This window comes from Balaenoptera ricei, chromosome 17 (assembly GCF_028023285.1).
Source record: "Balaenoptera ricei isolate mBalRic1 chromosome 17, mBalRic1.hap2, whole genome shotgun sequence".
Lineage (NCBI taxonomy): Eukaryota > Metazoa > Chordata > Mammalia > Artiodactyla > Balaenopteridae > Balaenoptera > Balaenoptera ricei.
The window spans coordinates 54,364,772-54,381,820 of NC_082655.1; the positions used below are offsets into that span (position 1 = coordinate 54,364,772).

The following is a 17,049-nucleotide window of genomic DNA, read 5'->3' on the forward strand; positions in this document are numbered from 1 at the left end:
CCTCTTCAGCAGTTCCAGACTTTTTCCCGGACTCCCTCCCGGCTAGCCGTGGCACAGTAGCCCCTTCAGGCTGTGTTCATGCAGCCAAGCCCAGTCCTCTCCCTGCAATCCGACCGAAGCCGAGCCTCAGTTCCCAGCCCCGCCCGCCCCGGCGGGTGAGCAGACAAGCCTCTCGGGCTGGCGAGTGCTGGTCGTCGCCGATCCTCTGTGTGGGTATCTCTCCGCTTTGCCCTCTGCACCCCTGTTGCTGTGCTCTGCTCTGTGGCTCCAAAGCTTCCCTCCCCCGCCCACACCCTCCCACCCCCGTCTACGCCAGTGAAGGGGCTTCCTAGTGTGTGGAAACGTTTCCTCCTTCACAGCTCCCTCCCACTGGTGCAGGTACCGTCCCTATTCTTTTGTTTCTGTTTTTTCTTTTTTCTTTTGCCCTACCCAGGTACATGGGGAGTTTCTTGCCTTTTGGGAGGTCTGAGGTCTTCTGCCAGCGTTCAGTAGGTGTTCTGTAGGAGTTGTTCCACATGTAGATGTATTTTTGATGTATTTGTGGGGAGGAAGGTGATCTCCACATCTCACTCCCCCGCCATCTTGAAGGTCTCCCCCTGTCTTCTCTTTTGTCTGTATCTAATCTCCCTCTATCTCTCTTTTATAAATACATCTGTGATTACATTTAGGGCCTACATAGATAATCCAGTAAAATGCTCCTCATCTCAAGATCCTTAATCACATCTGTAAAAACTCTTTTTCCATATAAAGTAAGATTCAGAGGTTCCAGGGATTAGGACCTGGAGATCTATATCTATCTATATCAGTATCAATATCTATATCTATATCTATCATCTATATCTATATCTATAAAATGAATTAAATATTTAAAAAATATATATAACCTTATACATATATATATATTTAAAAAAATTTTAACTCACTATTTAATGAGGGAACCAGTGAGATGTTATAACCAGTTTAAAAGAGATTTCAAACAATGTGCACACTTAGGCAATCAAGAATGTCGAAATAAATTTACAAGTAGAAGTAAAAGTGGTCAGTATCCATGGTAATCATTGCAACCACTAGACAAAACTCACTTATATTTCTATCGTCAAAGATCATTTGCATTATTATGAATATTCTACAACTTAGGTTGTAACATAGCTTAAAGACATTAAAAAGTGCAAGTAACTAAGAAAGGTACACTAGACAGGACATCCAATAAGTTCCCCACCCCGATTTCAAAGTATTTAAACAAGTTTTCATGACATTCTCTCCCTTCTTTTTTTTTTTTTAAATAATGCCTTGTTTATTTTTATTTTTACAGGAACAAAATAAAGTCATTATTATTATTACTGGATTTTAGAAACTTTAGTGTCTTTATGTTCTTTTATTCCCTTTTAAATGCCAGTTAATGTATTGGTTTTAGGGTTCCACAAAATTTGGGAAACATTTTGATAAACTTCTCTTACTAGATATGAACTTAATTGACCTGGATGTATTTTTGAGGGCCATGATTTAGCATATCACACTTTATGAAGGCTAAACACAGAGACCTGAAAGTAAAATATGTTCTTTTAATTGGTATCACTGTGAAGAGTTTAGACCAGTGAGTAGAAAGTAATGCATAGTATTTATTAATATCAAATTCAGATTTACAATATTTTCTTTATTTTTGCTGATGCATCTATATTCATTCATTCAGCAAATATTAAGTATCTGCTATACACTAGGCACCTATGAATTTATCTTCCTGGCAATGACTTTTTTTTTGTTTGTTTACTTGTTTGTTTATTTATTTTATTGATATATAATTGACATACATTATATTATTTTCTGGTTTACAACATTATAATATTTTTTACACATGGAAGTAGGCAGTAGTTAAGTGACTAAGGCATATTATGCCTTTTAAGCTTTGTGTGTGTGTGTGTGTGTGTGTGTGTGTGTGCGTGCGCATTTATTTCGACCAAGAAGAAAGTGGTGAGAAACATGTTGGGCACTATGGAACTAAGGCCTCAATTACAAGGAAAATAATTTGAATTGTAAAGAGTTTGATATGTGTAGCTGGGGGTTGGGCAGGAGGTAGAGGCTTTGTGTTTGTGGGTATATATTTTAAAGCAAAGGTTACCTTTAAGAATGTATTCATTCATTAAACATTTTACATTTTAAAGTTTCTTATTTACAAAGATTTCTTTAAGGTCTTTTTTTCCTGTTGAAATACCTTCATCATGGTCTTCAGGTGGTGAAACATTAAACAGTAATTGTAAATAACAAGTGATTTTGACAGAACAGACAGAATGTTGATTAAGGTGAACTTGAATCCAGTAACACAGGAGTCCACTGAACATAAAGATAAGCCCATAGACATGCTCTATTTTAGGAGCCTGAATCAATGGCGTCAAAATCAGAAACAAAGATATAGCTATGCATCCAAATATAAATGGCAAAGGCACCTGAAAGTAAAAAAAAAATATTAAGATTAGTGATGCCTTTGTCCTCAGGATTCTATAAACAACATAAGAACATTCTCTTTCTTATGGAACAAATGTTTCCAAACATCAGGAAGAAAAGTACAAATATATTTTCAAATATATTTAGAGGGACAGGGTCAGTATTACATTACAGAAAGTAAATCAATGGCAGACTGAATGATTGTAAAAAAGTGGAACTGTATTTTATTCATTCTATAGTTTTCATGAATGCCTACTCAATTCATCAGATATTGTCATTTATTTACTAAAATTAGTGCTTCGTTTTCAGGCATAGAAAAAATACATTTAAACATAATCAAAAATTATCTATGTCATTCTAGTATTAATCATTGAAGCATTCTTAGTTTTGGGAATTTGAAAATCCAGTAATGTCATAACTGAAATATTTGTTTATAATGCTTCTTTAAGGGAGCATGTGCCAGTCTTTCTTAGGGCAGCACCATCAAGTAATAGAAACAGCAGAAATACTGGAATCAGAAAAGTCTGGTTAGAAATGCAATCTCTGTTATTTTAATTGCTCATTCTTTCAAGAAATATTCACTGAATTGCTTAGTGGCATGTGCCATGCTAAGGATACAGAGGTATTTAGGACAGATAAAGTTTCTTCTCCAGGGAGCTTGTGACACTGACTAGCAGTATAACTTTGGTCTACCTAATTAATCTGATCTTCAGACCCATTTGCAGAGAACAACCAGAAGGTGGTTCCCCAAGTGCCTGTTCTACAGGGACCCCAAACACGGCACAGTGAGACCCTCAGGGCCCCGCACCCCTACCACAACTGAAGGAAGGACACGGTGGGTCGGCGGGTACTAATGGATAATTATGTTCAGAGGTTTTTAATCAAATATTCCTGAAATATGTGTGTGTTGTGTGTTATTACGGTTTAAATATAAAGTCTGAGTGTCAAAAAAAAAGGGTCCTCTTAGACTCATTTGCAAAATGAGTTTTTTATCTAATGCTGGTCTCCTAAAATCTTTGTCAGAATTGCATACAGTGTACTTCAGTAAAATGTGCTCAACAAATGGCATTTCTTAATTAACTTTATAACAGTGATTTGTATACATTTCTTACTCTTCTATGAGGCTAAGAAGATTCTTGATGGAAAGATTCATCTTTATTTCTCTGAACTGCCTAGCAGAGTGCCTGAAATATAGCAGATAGTCACTGCATATTTGTTGAATGAATGGATGACTGAAATTCGAGATATTATTGTTCACTTTTTTCAACTTGGGACATGGCCAAGAGGGATCCATTTTTTGGGAGGGAAGAAAGTCAAAACTGTCTAAGCTAGTGTTTCTTAAAATATGATCAATCGACCTCTCTGCATAAGAATCTCCAAGATAATTGATAAATATACAGATTCCTAAGGCCCAACTAAGACCTACTAAATTAGAACCTCCAGGGTTGAGACTGGGAATTCAGATTTTTAACAAGCACACTCAAGTGGTTTTATGGTCGCTGGCATGAAATATGGGACTATAATTTTATTTTCCATACAATCTCTACAACCAGGAAGTATCTTAATTATATGGGCCACTGGATTATATTTATAACATGATTAAAGAATAAAACAAAGACTGTTTGGAAACTTTTAGGATTTACATTATAGCAAGGTATGGCTTATTTTATACCAAGGCAAAATAAATGAAAATTAAAAAAAGAAATGAGGGAAATAAAGAAACATGGATAAACAATAAATTTGGCTCACAAAATGCATGCCACAATGCCCCATATAGATTCTGAAAGCAGGCCACCAAAAGACATAAGCAAATCAGTTGTTTAGAAGAGGCCCAAGTATTCCTGATGCTAAGATCAGAGAAAATTTCCTCAGTGGATCCTTTATAGAATAAAAAATTTCATCACTATCTTTTCAGTAAATATAACAAAAATTTGGTCTCTGAAATCAGAATGTGTGGTTTAAATCCCAGCCCTGATCCTTTTATCTAGGGTAATTTACTTAATCTCTGAGCTCTAGGATTCTCCTGAGTTAAATGGGGGTAAAGCTAAGAAAATCTATGCCAGCTGTTTGACCTGAATCGGCTCACCCCTCCTTCTAATTCACTTTCTACGCTATTGTCAGAATGGTCTTTTCAAATGAGAGTCTGATTTTATTTCTTTTGCATATGGTTGCTTAGGCAGTTCACACTCATACAAGCATACCCATCTGAGGGGGCAAAAGGGGGCTGATATCTAGCTCACCAGTCCTCTGTGCCTGGGCACGGGGCTGGGGCTGCCTAGAGGGAGGGGTGCTTTATTATGTTTTGCACGAAGACACTCTAGGAACCTACAGTAGCCCTGCTGACATTACCTAGAGGATAGTGATTCTATCTTGCTAGTTAAGTTCAGGTTCAAAATTTTTGTAATCACCTAAACTGAGGCTTAGATTAACATCTTACTGTATAAAATAAAGACCCTGTCAAGGCCATACACAAGAAGAGTATGCCACATCACCCTCATTTGTTCATGGACTGAGGAGATGCTTTTGAGCTGGGCAAAAAGCCCTCCCCTCAGAAGTGTTACTGCCTAGCTCCTGAAAGATGACAAAAAGGATAACATCTGTCTTCCTTGAGGAGAATCAGTTTTGACGTTTTACTCTAGAAAAATCAGACCAAATGCAGCCCATACAGTCAATTACACATCAGTAAGCTGGGAAATGGAGGTCTGGTTCAGATGTTTCATAAATTTGACTCATGACTGGTTAGAAGCATCTCATATAGAATAAGAGATTATATTCCTAGAAAGAGAATAGAAGTTTAATATTATCATTTTAATTTTCATTATCATCATAATTTTCATTATCATCATTCATTTCATTATTATCATTTAATTTTGATTTACCTTGTAAGGTCTAGGTAGATTGGGCTCCTGGTACCTTAGTTTAAGTAAACCTATCATATGTAACCCTCTTAAAAACCATATTGCTAATCCTGAATATTTTATTAAATTGATCAAATCTGAGGTTATAATAACAACTGAAGTTAAGATGATTATCTGGCTGACAGCCATGGCTGGACACGAGTGGTTATTGAGCATCGAGAAGATCAAAGGCAGTTGTCCTTCTTGGCTTGCTGTGTAGATCATCCTTGATGCCGAAAGCACTGTACAACACATGCTGCTAAATATTGAAGTTGAAATTCCAAAAGAAATGACCCATTGCATGGAAGGGATTATTTTGTCCGTCCAGGTGACAGCAACAGCATCTATGAAAATTTTAGAAAAATTTCAAAAACGTCAGTCCCTTTGCTTGATTGAAACTATGGCAATAATTCTTCACTTTCTCCTCAACCATACCCTTTGTAATATGATTTTGCAGCTCCTTCTAAGAAAGGGAGTCTCTTTACTTATTCTTGAATACGGTCTGGCCTTGTGGTCTGTTTTGGCCAGAGAATGCATTGGAAGGGGTGATTTGCCACTGCATTTCAATCTGCCTTGGACTTGCTTTACATGATATCTATGATGTATTCATGGGTGCAAAATGGGCAATATATCTGGAATCAATCTTACTAGTGTGACATCAAGTATGAAATAGGCAGTCAGGCTGGGGCTGGTGAGATGGCATTGCTGGGGAGGTAGAGAGAATAATATCTATTCTGTAAATGATAAGTTGTTTAGAAAGGCTGACGTGTGGTGAGGGTGTGTGTCTGTGCAAGAGAAGGCAGGAGATGAGGATAGAAAGTTAGGCTTGAATCAGATCTTGGAGAACCTGCCATGGTCAGGTTAGGAGCTGATAGTTGGTCTAAAGGAGGTGGTGATGGACTGATGGGGTGGTGGTTGCAGTAGCTGTGAGAGTGAGATTGGGAGGAGATGCAAGAAAACAAGATGGTGGAATATTTAAGCAGGGAGATGACAGGATTAGATTTGCGTTTTATAGAGTCATCTCTAGAGACTGAGTGGAGGCTGGATTGGAAGGAGGAAGTTAGAGGTGAGCGTATAAATTAGGAGGTTATTGCTGTAAATGAAGTAAGAAAAATAAGGGCCTGGGCACTGAGTGGGGGAAAGAAGAGGAGGGAACACCCAAAGAGAGAGATGTTAGTGAGGTGGGTCTTTACAGAACTTGCTGCCTGGTTTGGAAGTAGGGTGAAAGGCAAATTATAGTTCTCCCCCTCATTTTAATAGTTAAAAAAATCTCCTTTAGGGCTTCCCTGGTGGCACAGTGGTTGAGAATCTGCCTGCTAATGCAGGGGACAGGGGTTCGAGCCCTGGTCTGGGAAGATCCCACATGCCACGGAGCAACTGGGCCCGTGAGCCACAACTACTGAGCCTGCACGTCTGGAGCTCATGCTCCGCAACAAGAGTGGCCGTGATAGTGAGAGGCCCGTGCACCATGATGAAGAGTGGCCCCCGCTTACTGCAGCTAGAGGAAGCCCTTGCACAGAAACGAAGACCCAACACAGCCAAAAAAAAAAAAAAAAATTAATTAATTAATTAAAGGTGCTAATAATTAAAAAAAAAACTCCTTTAGTGTGTTACTGTATTCCTGTGAGACCAAATTGTGGGAAGTAACGTGTTTCTTTTTACTTTTAGAAATTGATATTTCTCTTTTTCTTTTCGAATCAACATAACATTTTTATACTAGTCTCAGAGAAGATGCATAAATACACCTTTTGACTTTTGGAACCATGTAAAATATAGGGTTTTTTTTTAAAAAGGAATTCCTTTATTTTTATTATCTATTTATTTATTTATTTATTTTTGGCTGTGTTGGGTCTTCGTTTCTGTGCAAGGGCTTTCTCTAGTTGCGGCAAGTGGGGGCCACTCTTCATCGCGGTGCGTGGGCCTCTCACTATCGCGGCCTCTCTTGTTGCGGAGCACAAGCTCCAGATGCGCTGGCTCAGTAGTTGCGGCTCACGGGCCTAGTTGCTCCGCGGCATGTGGGATCTTCCCAGACCAGGGCTCGAACCCGTGTCCCCTGCACCGGCAGGCAGACTCTCAACGACTGCGCCACCAGGGAAGCCCAAATATAGGTTTTTTAAAAAATGACCTTCAAAGCTTCTTATTTTTGTAAAGGCTTTGAATGCAGATGATAGAGCAGAACTCCAGTTCAGTGATGCGGCTCACTAGACTGATCCTCTTTGTGACCTCTGGCCTTGAAAACACATCCCTTACAGGGGAATTCTAGTTACTGGAGTGACACAGTCAGCCCCTCCAAAACCACACACCCGATACGTGTTCATAGACCCCTGTGCCTATCTGTATATACAATATTTTTGGAGTCTATGTTTTTGTTGATGTATTATTTGACCTCTATCCAGAATATTTGAAGAGTTAGTTGTTCTCAATAAATGAATTTTCTAGATAACCAAACTTCTCTTCTTTCAGGAGTAACTATTTTTTAAAAATTAAAATTTTGTAGAACTTTTCTAATATATTTCAAATACTACTCTGCCTTTTTAAAGTAAAGTGAACATAATTTAACATTTTTTATAAAAGACCCAGTGGTGTCCTAAAATTTCATCACTTGATTCTGTGGAAATATAATTATTTGGTATTAAAATGATTTTTTTCTGATCATAAGTACAACATGCTAATTGTGGAAAATATGAACAGTATAAAAAAGGAAATAAAAGATATCTTGCAAGATTATCATTCAGATGGTGCCATTTACTATTAACTTTTTGTTGTATCTCCATTTAGTCATGTGTATGTTATATGATTATATGTATTAATAAAATTCATCATCTGATATATATTAATAAATATTCATACTATTGCTTGCTTTGCTAATAGGCCCTATTAGTGGTGGTTATGCTTTGATTTGGTTTGCTTGTGTTGAGGCATTTTAGTATGGTGGTTGAGAACACAGGTCTTGGAGTCAAACAACCTGGATTTCAGTCTGTCTTTTTCAATTACTAGCTGTGTAAGTTTGAGCACCATGCTTGATGGAATTGGGAAGAATATATTTTTGAAGGTCAGATTGCTGACCTTTGATGGTCGCAAATTGCTGTCCACATTTACAATCCATTACTGGCAATAACCTGAACAAGAAGTAATCTTTTATCATTAGAAGAGCATGACTGAGACCTATTTTTGAATCTTATCAATGCTGTTCATTATTTAACTTCCCTCCCTACAGTTTCCTCATCTGAAAAATGAAGATAATGAAGATGGTACTGCTTGTTCCAAACAACTATTTTGAGGGCAGGTATCTGGGTGCACCTTTAAGGGTGGAACATCTTCTAACAAAGTGTTTCTTCTTTGCCTTCTTGCCTTGCTTGCTTCTGTTTCTCCTCACCTCTTTCCTCTTTCTCCTCCATGTCTCTCCTCCACCTCTTCTTCCTCCTCATTCTCTTTTCAGTTCTTGCTTCTTCACATTCTTCTACCCTTCGACCTTAGTCTTCAGCATGTGCTCATTTTTTTAATAGATTGTTTAGATGATTATTTTTCCTTTCTTGTGAAAACCAAAGCAGGACCACATCACATTTACACTCTTATGGGTGTATCGAAAAAATAGCAGTATATAGGAGTCCCTGTTTATTCAGAGGAGGTAGTAGTGACTATTTCCTCTTTGTCTAGACACATTCATACCTGCAGAGATGATTTCCCTGGGAGTCAAAACTGCCAGGTAGGATACATTAGCCAGTAAGTAAATCACAGCCACCATGGGAAGGACAGTAATCAGAGATTTGGGAATATTTTCACCAGGATTTTTTATCTCTCCTAAAAAACACAAATAAACTCATCAGAAAAGGTCATATTATTATGAGACTTTTGAAGACTTCTTTGTAATGAAAAGGATGAGAAAGTATTAATCATGTGTCTGTTGTTTCCTCATCTGCTTGACTGATTCTACTCCTTTGCAAGTTTTGCCTGAAAGCTTGGATTTCTCACCATCTTATACTAAAAATCCAATTATTCCAACTATTTCATGATTATGGATTTACAGTGATGGAAAAGACTATGTAATACAAGCTACTATGTATAAAATGATAAGCTACAAGGGTATATAGTACAGTGCATAGTACATAGCCAATATTTTATGATAACTATAAATAGACTATAACCTTTAAAACCTGTGAATCACTATCTTGTACACCTGAAACTTATATAATGTTGTAAATCAACTATACCTCAATAAAAAAAGAGAAAGAAATGAAACAAAGATGAGAGCAGAGTGGGGGGAGGAAGTTTGCATTAAATAAGTTAGCCGAGAAATGACATTTGAGGGAAGACCTAAAAGAAGTGAGGGAGGGAACTATGGGAAGATCTCAGTGGGTAGCCTTCTATGCAAAGGAAACAGTTGGTGCAAAAGGAAAACAGACCCCCCCTCCCCCATGCCATGGCAGCCTTTTGTGAGCGCATCTATGTCTTGCTCTGTCACAGAGGCTTCCAAAGTGTAGTATTGAATACTCACGATAGCATCAAGGACATACTGTGCTTTGTCTACATTTCAAATACAGAGGAAACTGCAGGGACTCAGAGGGGTTAAGAGACTTGCCCAAGGTCACACAGCAAATATGTGGTGAGGGCAGGATTTTAACCAAGTTTGGTCTGACACCAGACAGTAACCACTGCACCCTCCAGCCTTCATGTAGCTAGATCTCTTTGACCTTGAGGTGATGGATTTCTTGGACAGAAGGTGCAGAGTTCTTTTTGACACTTACTCCCACCCTCTTGGATAGACGTCCTCAGTTGGGAAAATCTTTGAGCTCCAATACATAATAAAGTTTTTAAACCAAAAGCAGGGATGAGCTCAAGGCACCCAACAATGTTTGGGTCAGTTTCTGTCAATTGTAGGGGCCTTTCGGTCAGTTTCTGTCAATTGTAGGGACCTTACCTCAGGAGAGGAGACATTGCATCAACAGTGAATTCCTAAAATTGACCTATTATCTCAAAATTCCTAAACATCATACTGTTTTTCTTAAAAAGGAAGTTCAGGGGAGTGGTTAAGAGCATAGGCCTGGACCTAAATGGTCTGGGGTTCTAACCTGGCTGTGACCCTCACTAGCTGTTGGACCTTGGGAAACAGGTTTTGCAGTTGGCAACAAAGATTGCCAGCCCACAGATTTGTACAAATAAAAAATGTACAATCGTTTAAAAAAAAGACTGGTATGTAGCATGTCTCTTCATCCCATCTGAGATACGTAATTTCTTCCTTTTTTCAGAAGTAATGGTTCTCTCATCATCTCTTTCCCTCAAGCAAACTGACCTCTGAGGAAGTTCCTTTCTCATCCTTACTCTCCCAAGCAACCTTTTCCTACCTAGGCAAATTTACTGTATTAAAATGACTACTGGGTCATCATAAGTAAGAAAGGTGTGAATGGAATTCAGGATCTTATGGGTTATTAATAAAGTAATAAGAGGAAAACAATTTAGAGTCCATCAGGCAGTCAAGAGATTGTTTGAATCTACTCAAGCAGTGAAGGAAATTTGTCGTAAGCCGTGTAGAAGCGAGACAGTCTGTCCATCCAAATTCCGATCGGAAAGAAATCAGGCGATATTGATATAAAATCAATGTCAGCTGAATTGTGAGGTCTTCGGGTCCCCTATTACTATAGCAACGGTGTGACAGAACCAGCCTGTGCATATGTGACTTGAAGCATCAAGTGCTCAGATCACATGTCTTATCTTGAATCTGGGAAGTGTAAGTAACTGTGTAAGCTGGGATGGTCCACCCAGCAGCTTCAATCACCTAAGATAGTGACCCTGATCCCCTGTGTGGGTAAATGACTTTACAACTTGACTGGCAGGTTCTCCTCTCCTCCAGCTTCTGTGAATAATGGCTGCTAGTTCCCCATAGCTGAACCCTTCTCCTGAGAATTGCCCTCAGTCCTTGGGTGATTTGGCAGGGAGGGGAGGAAGCTGCCTTGCTTAGAAAAATCTAGAAGTTTACAGTCTCCCCTCAGAGGCAGCCCACAGTCATTGACGCATCGATAAAAGGTACAAAAGCCCATCCCTAATGCCTCTAGTTGGGAACATTTCGTATTATTCCTATTCTAGCAGTACTGTCTAATAAAAATATACTGTGAGCCATTTATGTAATTTTAAATTTTCTAGTAGCTACATAAAAGAAAAACCAGTGAAATGGAATTGTTAATATATATTTATCCCCAGATATCCAAAATGTTATCATTGCAGTATATAACATTTATAAAAAAGTATTAATGAGCTATTGGACATTGTTTTGCTCATTCAAGATTTTGATTTCTGGTGTGTATTTTACACCTATGGAGCACCTCACTTTGACTAACTACATTTTAGATGCTCACTAGCCACATGTGGCTGGTGGTTACCAGGTTGGACAGTGCGGCTCTGTAGGATCTGGCCGAGGCTAGACTTCAGCTGAAACCACACGTTTGTTCAGCTCCACCCCCACCCCGCCACCTTGTCCTGTTTCCTTCACTCCTCACAGCTGTCTCTTGGAAGTAAGCCCTCAATAAAGTGCTTGCACAAGGATCCCCACCTCAGGCTCTGCTTCTAGGAAACCCAATATAAGATGGCACTGTTTCAACTTAAATACAGTAATGATCAGGTAAATGAAAACCTTTGATACCATTTATTTTCTGCTAAATTACACAATTTGTGCCAGTGTCTAATTTTTATGAGAATCTGGCGTGTTAGATAACCTGAAAGAACAGCCTTGCTACTTAAATTTTAAATGTAAATGAATTTTCAGGTGTGCGATTTTAAGTTGCAAGTATAGGAGACATTGTTTATGAACAGTATTTAAGTGTACAAGAGAACTTAAAATTCATCATATTTAAGACAATATTTTAGTGTTACAGGACGTAAGTGATTAGAAAGGCTTTGCAAGTCAGACATTTAAAGTGCTTAAAAATTAAATACATTTTAACATACAATTAAAACAGTTTATAAATTGTGAGTGAGGTTATATTCTTTAGTGACATTTAATATGTTCAATTTAGTAATCAACCACTTATTAAAAAACAAGAACAAGTGAATTTTATGTAAAATTTTTAGTTTTATATATGTATATCATTATTTATAAGTTAAAATTAATGGTTTATGAAAACTTATGATTTTTAATTTATACCATAAGAAAATTGACTAATAATTTTAACTCCAACTTTGGAAAGTTATAAAACTCACATTAACATCTAACATGGATTTTTTTTTTTCTTTAAGAAGCGAAGAGTAAAAGATAAGAAAAATTTAACCTGTGCCAGCTTAACGATTTCTTCCTCATCCTACTCTTTTCCCACCACTGTTCAAAAAACAACATCCTTTATAAAGAGTCCTTTGAGAATATTGTCTCTTGGCTCAGCCTGGCTGTTTTTAATGTGGAAAATTCCTTATCCTCTCTAACAGATCCCAACTTTGGTCAAATCCTTAGGACCTGGGAGTATTACCAAATTTTAAGTGTGTCTAGGAAAACAGTGGCTTGTGTTTCCTGCGGTATTCTTGTCTTCAGTGTAAACTAAGACCAGGGCCTCTGATCTCCAACCATAGGAGAGGAGCAGCTTATGCTGGGGGCCTTGTCTGCTTAGACTCTCCTGCTTGGTCTCCCATACAGGCAGGGGAAAGTTTTGTCTAATGAGCCTTTTTTTCTCTCCCATGTGTGCACAACTTTAGTTTCCGGAGGACTAAGCTGGATTTCTTGAGGGTGAATGAAGTCTGTCATAGATTTCCATCTTGCAGCAACTTAAGAGAATGGGTGCTTCATGCTCACCAGTTCTCAAGAAGTCCTTTTTTACCCCCTGAAACTGAGATACAGTACCCCTCCCCCACCCCACATCTGCAGTTTCACTTTCCATGGTTTCATTTACCTGCGGTTAACCGTGGTCTGAAAATATTAAATAGAACATTCCAGAAGTAAACAATTCATAAAGTTTAAATTGCATGCTGTTCTGAGTATTGTGATGAAATCTCATGCCATCCTGCTTGTCCTGCCCAGGACGAGAATCATCCCTTTTTCTAGGATCCACGCTGTATATGCTACCGTCCTGATCCCTTAATACAAGAAAAAACGTCGTATATATAGGGTTCAGTCCTATCCATGGTTTCAGGCATCCATTGGGCGTCTTGGAACATATCCCCTGTGGATAAGGGGGGACTACTGTATATTGCAACATGCTAAGTGTCAGGAGGAGGGTTTCCAAGTATTCATGTATATTCTGTCTCTGAAAAGTTCTTCTAACAGGAAGCCAATCAGGGTATTGCTCCGGCTACAAGTCACCACTTGTTCTGGGCCACCTTGTGCATAGAGCTGGGGAACTACCCTTTTCAAGTCTGCTTTCAGGACTTTGGCAGAGGAGTGGATGCAAATCTAAGTGGGTGGAGCCATTATTAATGCAACTTCCTCTAAGGGTCAGCCAATACTGTATATCTCTATTTCTCCTCCTAAATTCCCTTCACTAACAATGGGAATTCTAGGCAGATTATTAAATCTGAGGGTCTCTTTAAACTGCTCACAATATTAACGTGCTTTGTGTGATGCTGATTTTCTAAACAGCATACCATGGTATCTTGTCTGATTGTTCCTTGCAAAAGTCACACAAGTCATGTTATGGAAGCAGTGGCCTTTTGTCCTTTTGTAATTGAGTGGATAGAACTCGAGTCCCAACAGTTCTCTATGTCAATAGAGACTCCTTTGAATATTGGCAGACCTGCTACTGAGATGGATGCACTGATGGCTTTGAGACCTAATATAATTCCTTATTTCAGAGGTAAATATAAAGGATGTATAGTGGTGCTTGGGATGCAGTGTTATCCCTTTGGGAGGCCCTGGCATAAGAATCTAGACACAAGCTATCTATTCTGTTTACAATTGGTCAGGAATATGACAGCTCAGGAACTCGGAGAACCAAACTTGAGGGAGATAGTTCTTTCTAGCCAGGATCACCCTATTTTGAGACGGAAGAAGCCAGATCTCTAAATTTGGTAAGTTAATGAAGTGCTGGTTCTGATAGCCAGCCCCATTCAATTAGCCACAAGTTCTGGCCATGTTACTGTACTCATCACATTCGACCTTCTGCTCTAATAGTCTGCAGATCCAGAAAATTTCACTAGACATTTCAAACACAACCCTACTGATCTGAAATTACATTTCTCTATCAGTTCCAGTTATGGGATTCTTGTCCTTAATTCAAGGTTTAACTTGTTTGATAACAAATCAAACCAAGGAGTAGGAGGAGAATGAGATGGGTGCTTCAAACAGAATTGGGTCTAAAGCTGCATTGTGCTGTGTCTTTAGGTAATGATCACTATCAAGAACACCTGGGCTTGCTCTAGTGCAATGCTTTACTTTAGCCAAGGGATGCACTAACATCTGGGTATTTATTTTTGCAAAACCCACCACTGCCCACTGACTAGGTGACCCCTGGAGGATGCAGTTCCAAAAGCAGTGACCTGTGAAACTCTGCCTCCATATATATCCAATATTTTCACTTATAACTTATGTGCCTTTTAATGGCCAAACTAGCAGCAAGGTGACTGCTGGCATAATTAATTTGTGCTAGGTAAATTAAAGTCTTATTTGAAAAGCCTTGATATTTTAAAATTTGTTAATTTTATTGCAAGAAATTTCAATGTTACTTTTGTCAATTAAAAAAGGAAAATGCTAAAGTACTTAAAAATCATATCAACTGTTAAATTTTTAGTAATCTACATGAGTGAGCAAAGTGTCTCATTGACCGGGGAACATAAAAAAAATTCAATAATTCAAGAATTTAGAATTTGAAGAAATCATCATTAAAAGTTTTGATAAAGTATTAAGGACATTTCAAACACAAAATCTATAGCAACGTTATATTTAGAGGAACAAACTCCAGTTTCTTATTAAAATTTTTGCAAAGATTTTGTTTGGAAGTTTTATATAACTTCAAGATTTAATATATTCCTTAAAATTTAATATTCCTATAATTTTAAAATGAAAAAGAAATATAGTGAATTGTTTTCTATTTATTTCTTTTGTTTACTCTAGAGAGCTATGCAACTATTACCAAATTCATTTGGTACCATGACATCAGAGGGGGCAGCATTACCCTGCAGAAACAACAGTGCATATAAGCAGGGAAGTATGGATATTATACCAGTCCTTGAAATTGTAAAAAATGGGAAGCATTTAAAATACCACTAATGTGAAAGTGCAGTAAAGCCATTCTAAGGAATATTATGCAGCAGTTAAAAGAATGTGTCAGATGACTAAGAACTAATATGGAAATTTCTCTAAGACATATTGTGGAATCAAAATTAGGATGTGACATTTTACCAATGTGGTAGGAGATATATAAAATCTGTGATAGCTTTATTTTTTTGCAAATGGATTATGTTAATATATTTCTTATATAATTGATTTTTAACTCAAAATGTCTTGAAAAATTGTTAGAATAAAGTACGGTAAAATCTGAGAGTGGTCTTAATTTTCTCTTGAAAACTTTATAAAATTCCCAAGTTTGTGATAGGTGAATGACCTGAAAAACACTAAATTCTGTGTATATTATATAGATAAGTATCTACCAAGTCTTAATGATGATTAAACTACATACATGTAGAGCATGCAGAACAGATTTAATTCAATTCCTTGCAAATAAACAAATCAGATATATCTTTCTCCACAGACTTGTAGACAAAACTTTATGCCTGCGACAAAAATATTTCAGAAAAAGATTTACCTGCTATGCTGTTCAGGATTGACGTGCCCGAATATGCAAACAATCCTTGTAGGAAGGCTTCTGCAATCTGTGAGACTTTAGGAAGTTCAGCGTCGAAAGCGTTCTCAAACCTGGCCATGTTCTCTTTTTTCCCAATCCCTAACAGTACAATCCCAGTGAGGGAAATGAAGCAGAGGACAGTCATCTTTGCCACAGTACTGATAGTTTGAAACCAAGCCACTGTTTGCACCCCTCGAGTATTTAGAAGTCCCAAAGACCACAGAATAGCCAAAGCTAGACACTTCTTTGGTAGCTCTGGAGCTGGGCACCCGGCATAGAAAGGCTGAATTGTATAGGTAGATAATAACAAGGTTTCAGTAGCTAGTCTTAAGGGATGAGTAAAAAGTTTGATCCAAAGACTGAGGAAAGCAACAGAGGATCCAAGAGATCTTTTGAGGAAATAATACTGTGCTCCACTTCTAGGGAATGTTGTCCCCAGCTCTGCGTGACTGAGAGCGGAGATCAAAGTCAGCACAGCACAAGCAGCCCAAATACTCAGGGAGACAGCTACATTCAGTGAGGAATATTTTAATACCCCTTTAGGAGACACAAAGATTCCTGCCCCTATTGTGGCACTAAATATTAAAATGTTTCCACGGAAGAATCCTATTGCCCTCAGGAGTTGCATGCTTTTGCCTTTTTCCTGTTTTTTTTTTTAATCCTGAAAAATAATTTTAAAATTTCATGTGGATTGCTAACTCTTATACATTCCCCCCATGATTCTTCTGCAAAGTGCTTTCTTGATTTAACCATTGTCCTTACATAAGCATTTTATTACTGCCGTTAACTTGGTTTTGAAAATGATTAACTTGTGAATTGTTCTAAGATTCTGTGAACTCTTTTAAGGCCAGAGTTAAAATGTTTCTCATGTTAATTATTCAAAAATTCAAATATGCCCGGTGATGGCTGCACAACATTGTGAATATGACTAATGCCACTGAATTGTACGCTTAAAAATG

General features: G+C 37.9%; 1 protein-coding gene across 2 annotated transcripts; it reads right to left on the reverse strand.

Annotated features, from left to right (window-relative positions):
• Positions 1 to 1,039: 1,039 nt before the first annotated feature.
• LOC132351921 (solute carrier family 7 member 13-like) lies at positions 1,040 to 16,820 on the reverse strand. Of its 2 annotated transcripts, XM_059902035.1 has the most exons (4): positions 16,052 to 16,820; positions 9,006 to 9,137; positions 5,319 to 5,680; positions 1,040 to 2,441 (listed from the first exon to the last, which is right to left on the reverse strand). In XM_059902035.1, exons 1-4 carry the CDS (start codon positions 16,716 to 16,718, stop codon positions 2,154 to 2,156), a joined length of 1,449 nt encoding a protein of 482 aa, XP_059758018.1. In that variant the 5' UTR covers positions 16,719 to 16,820; the 3' UTR covers positions 1,040 to 2,153. The 2 variants fall into 2 exon arrangements, with proteins under 2 accessions (XP_059758018.1, XP_059758019.1); XM_059902036.1 differs by lacking the exon at positions 9,006 to 9,137.
• Between the last annotated feature and the right edge of the window lie 229 nt (positions 16,821 to 17,049).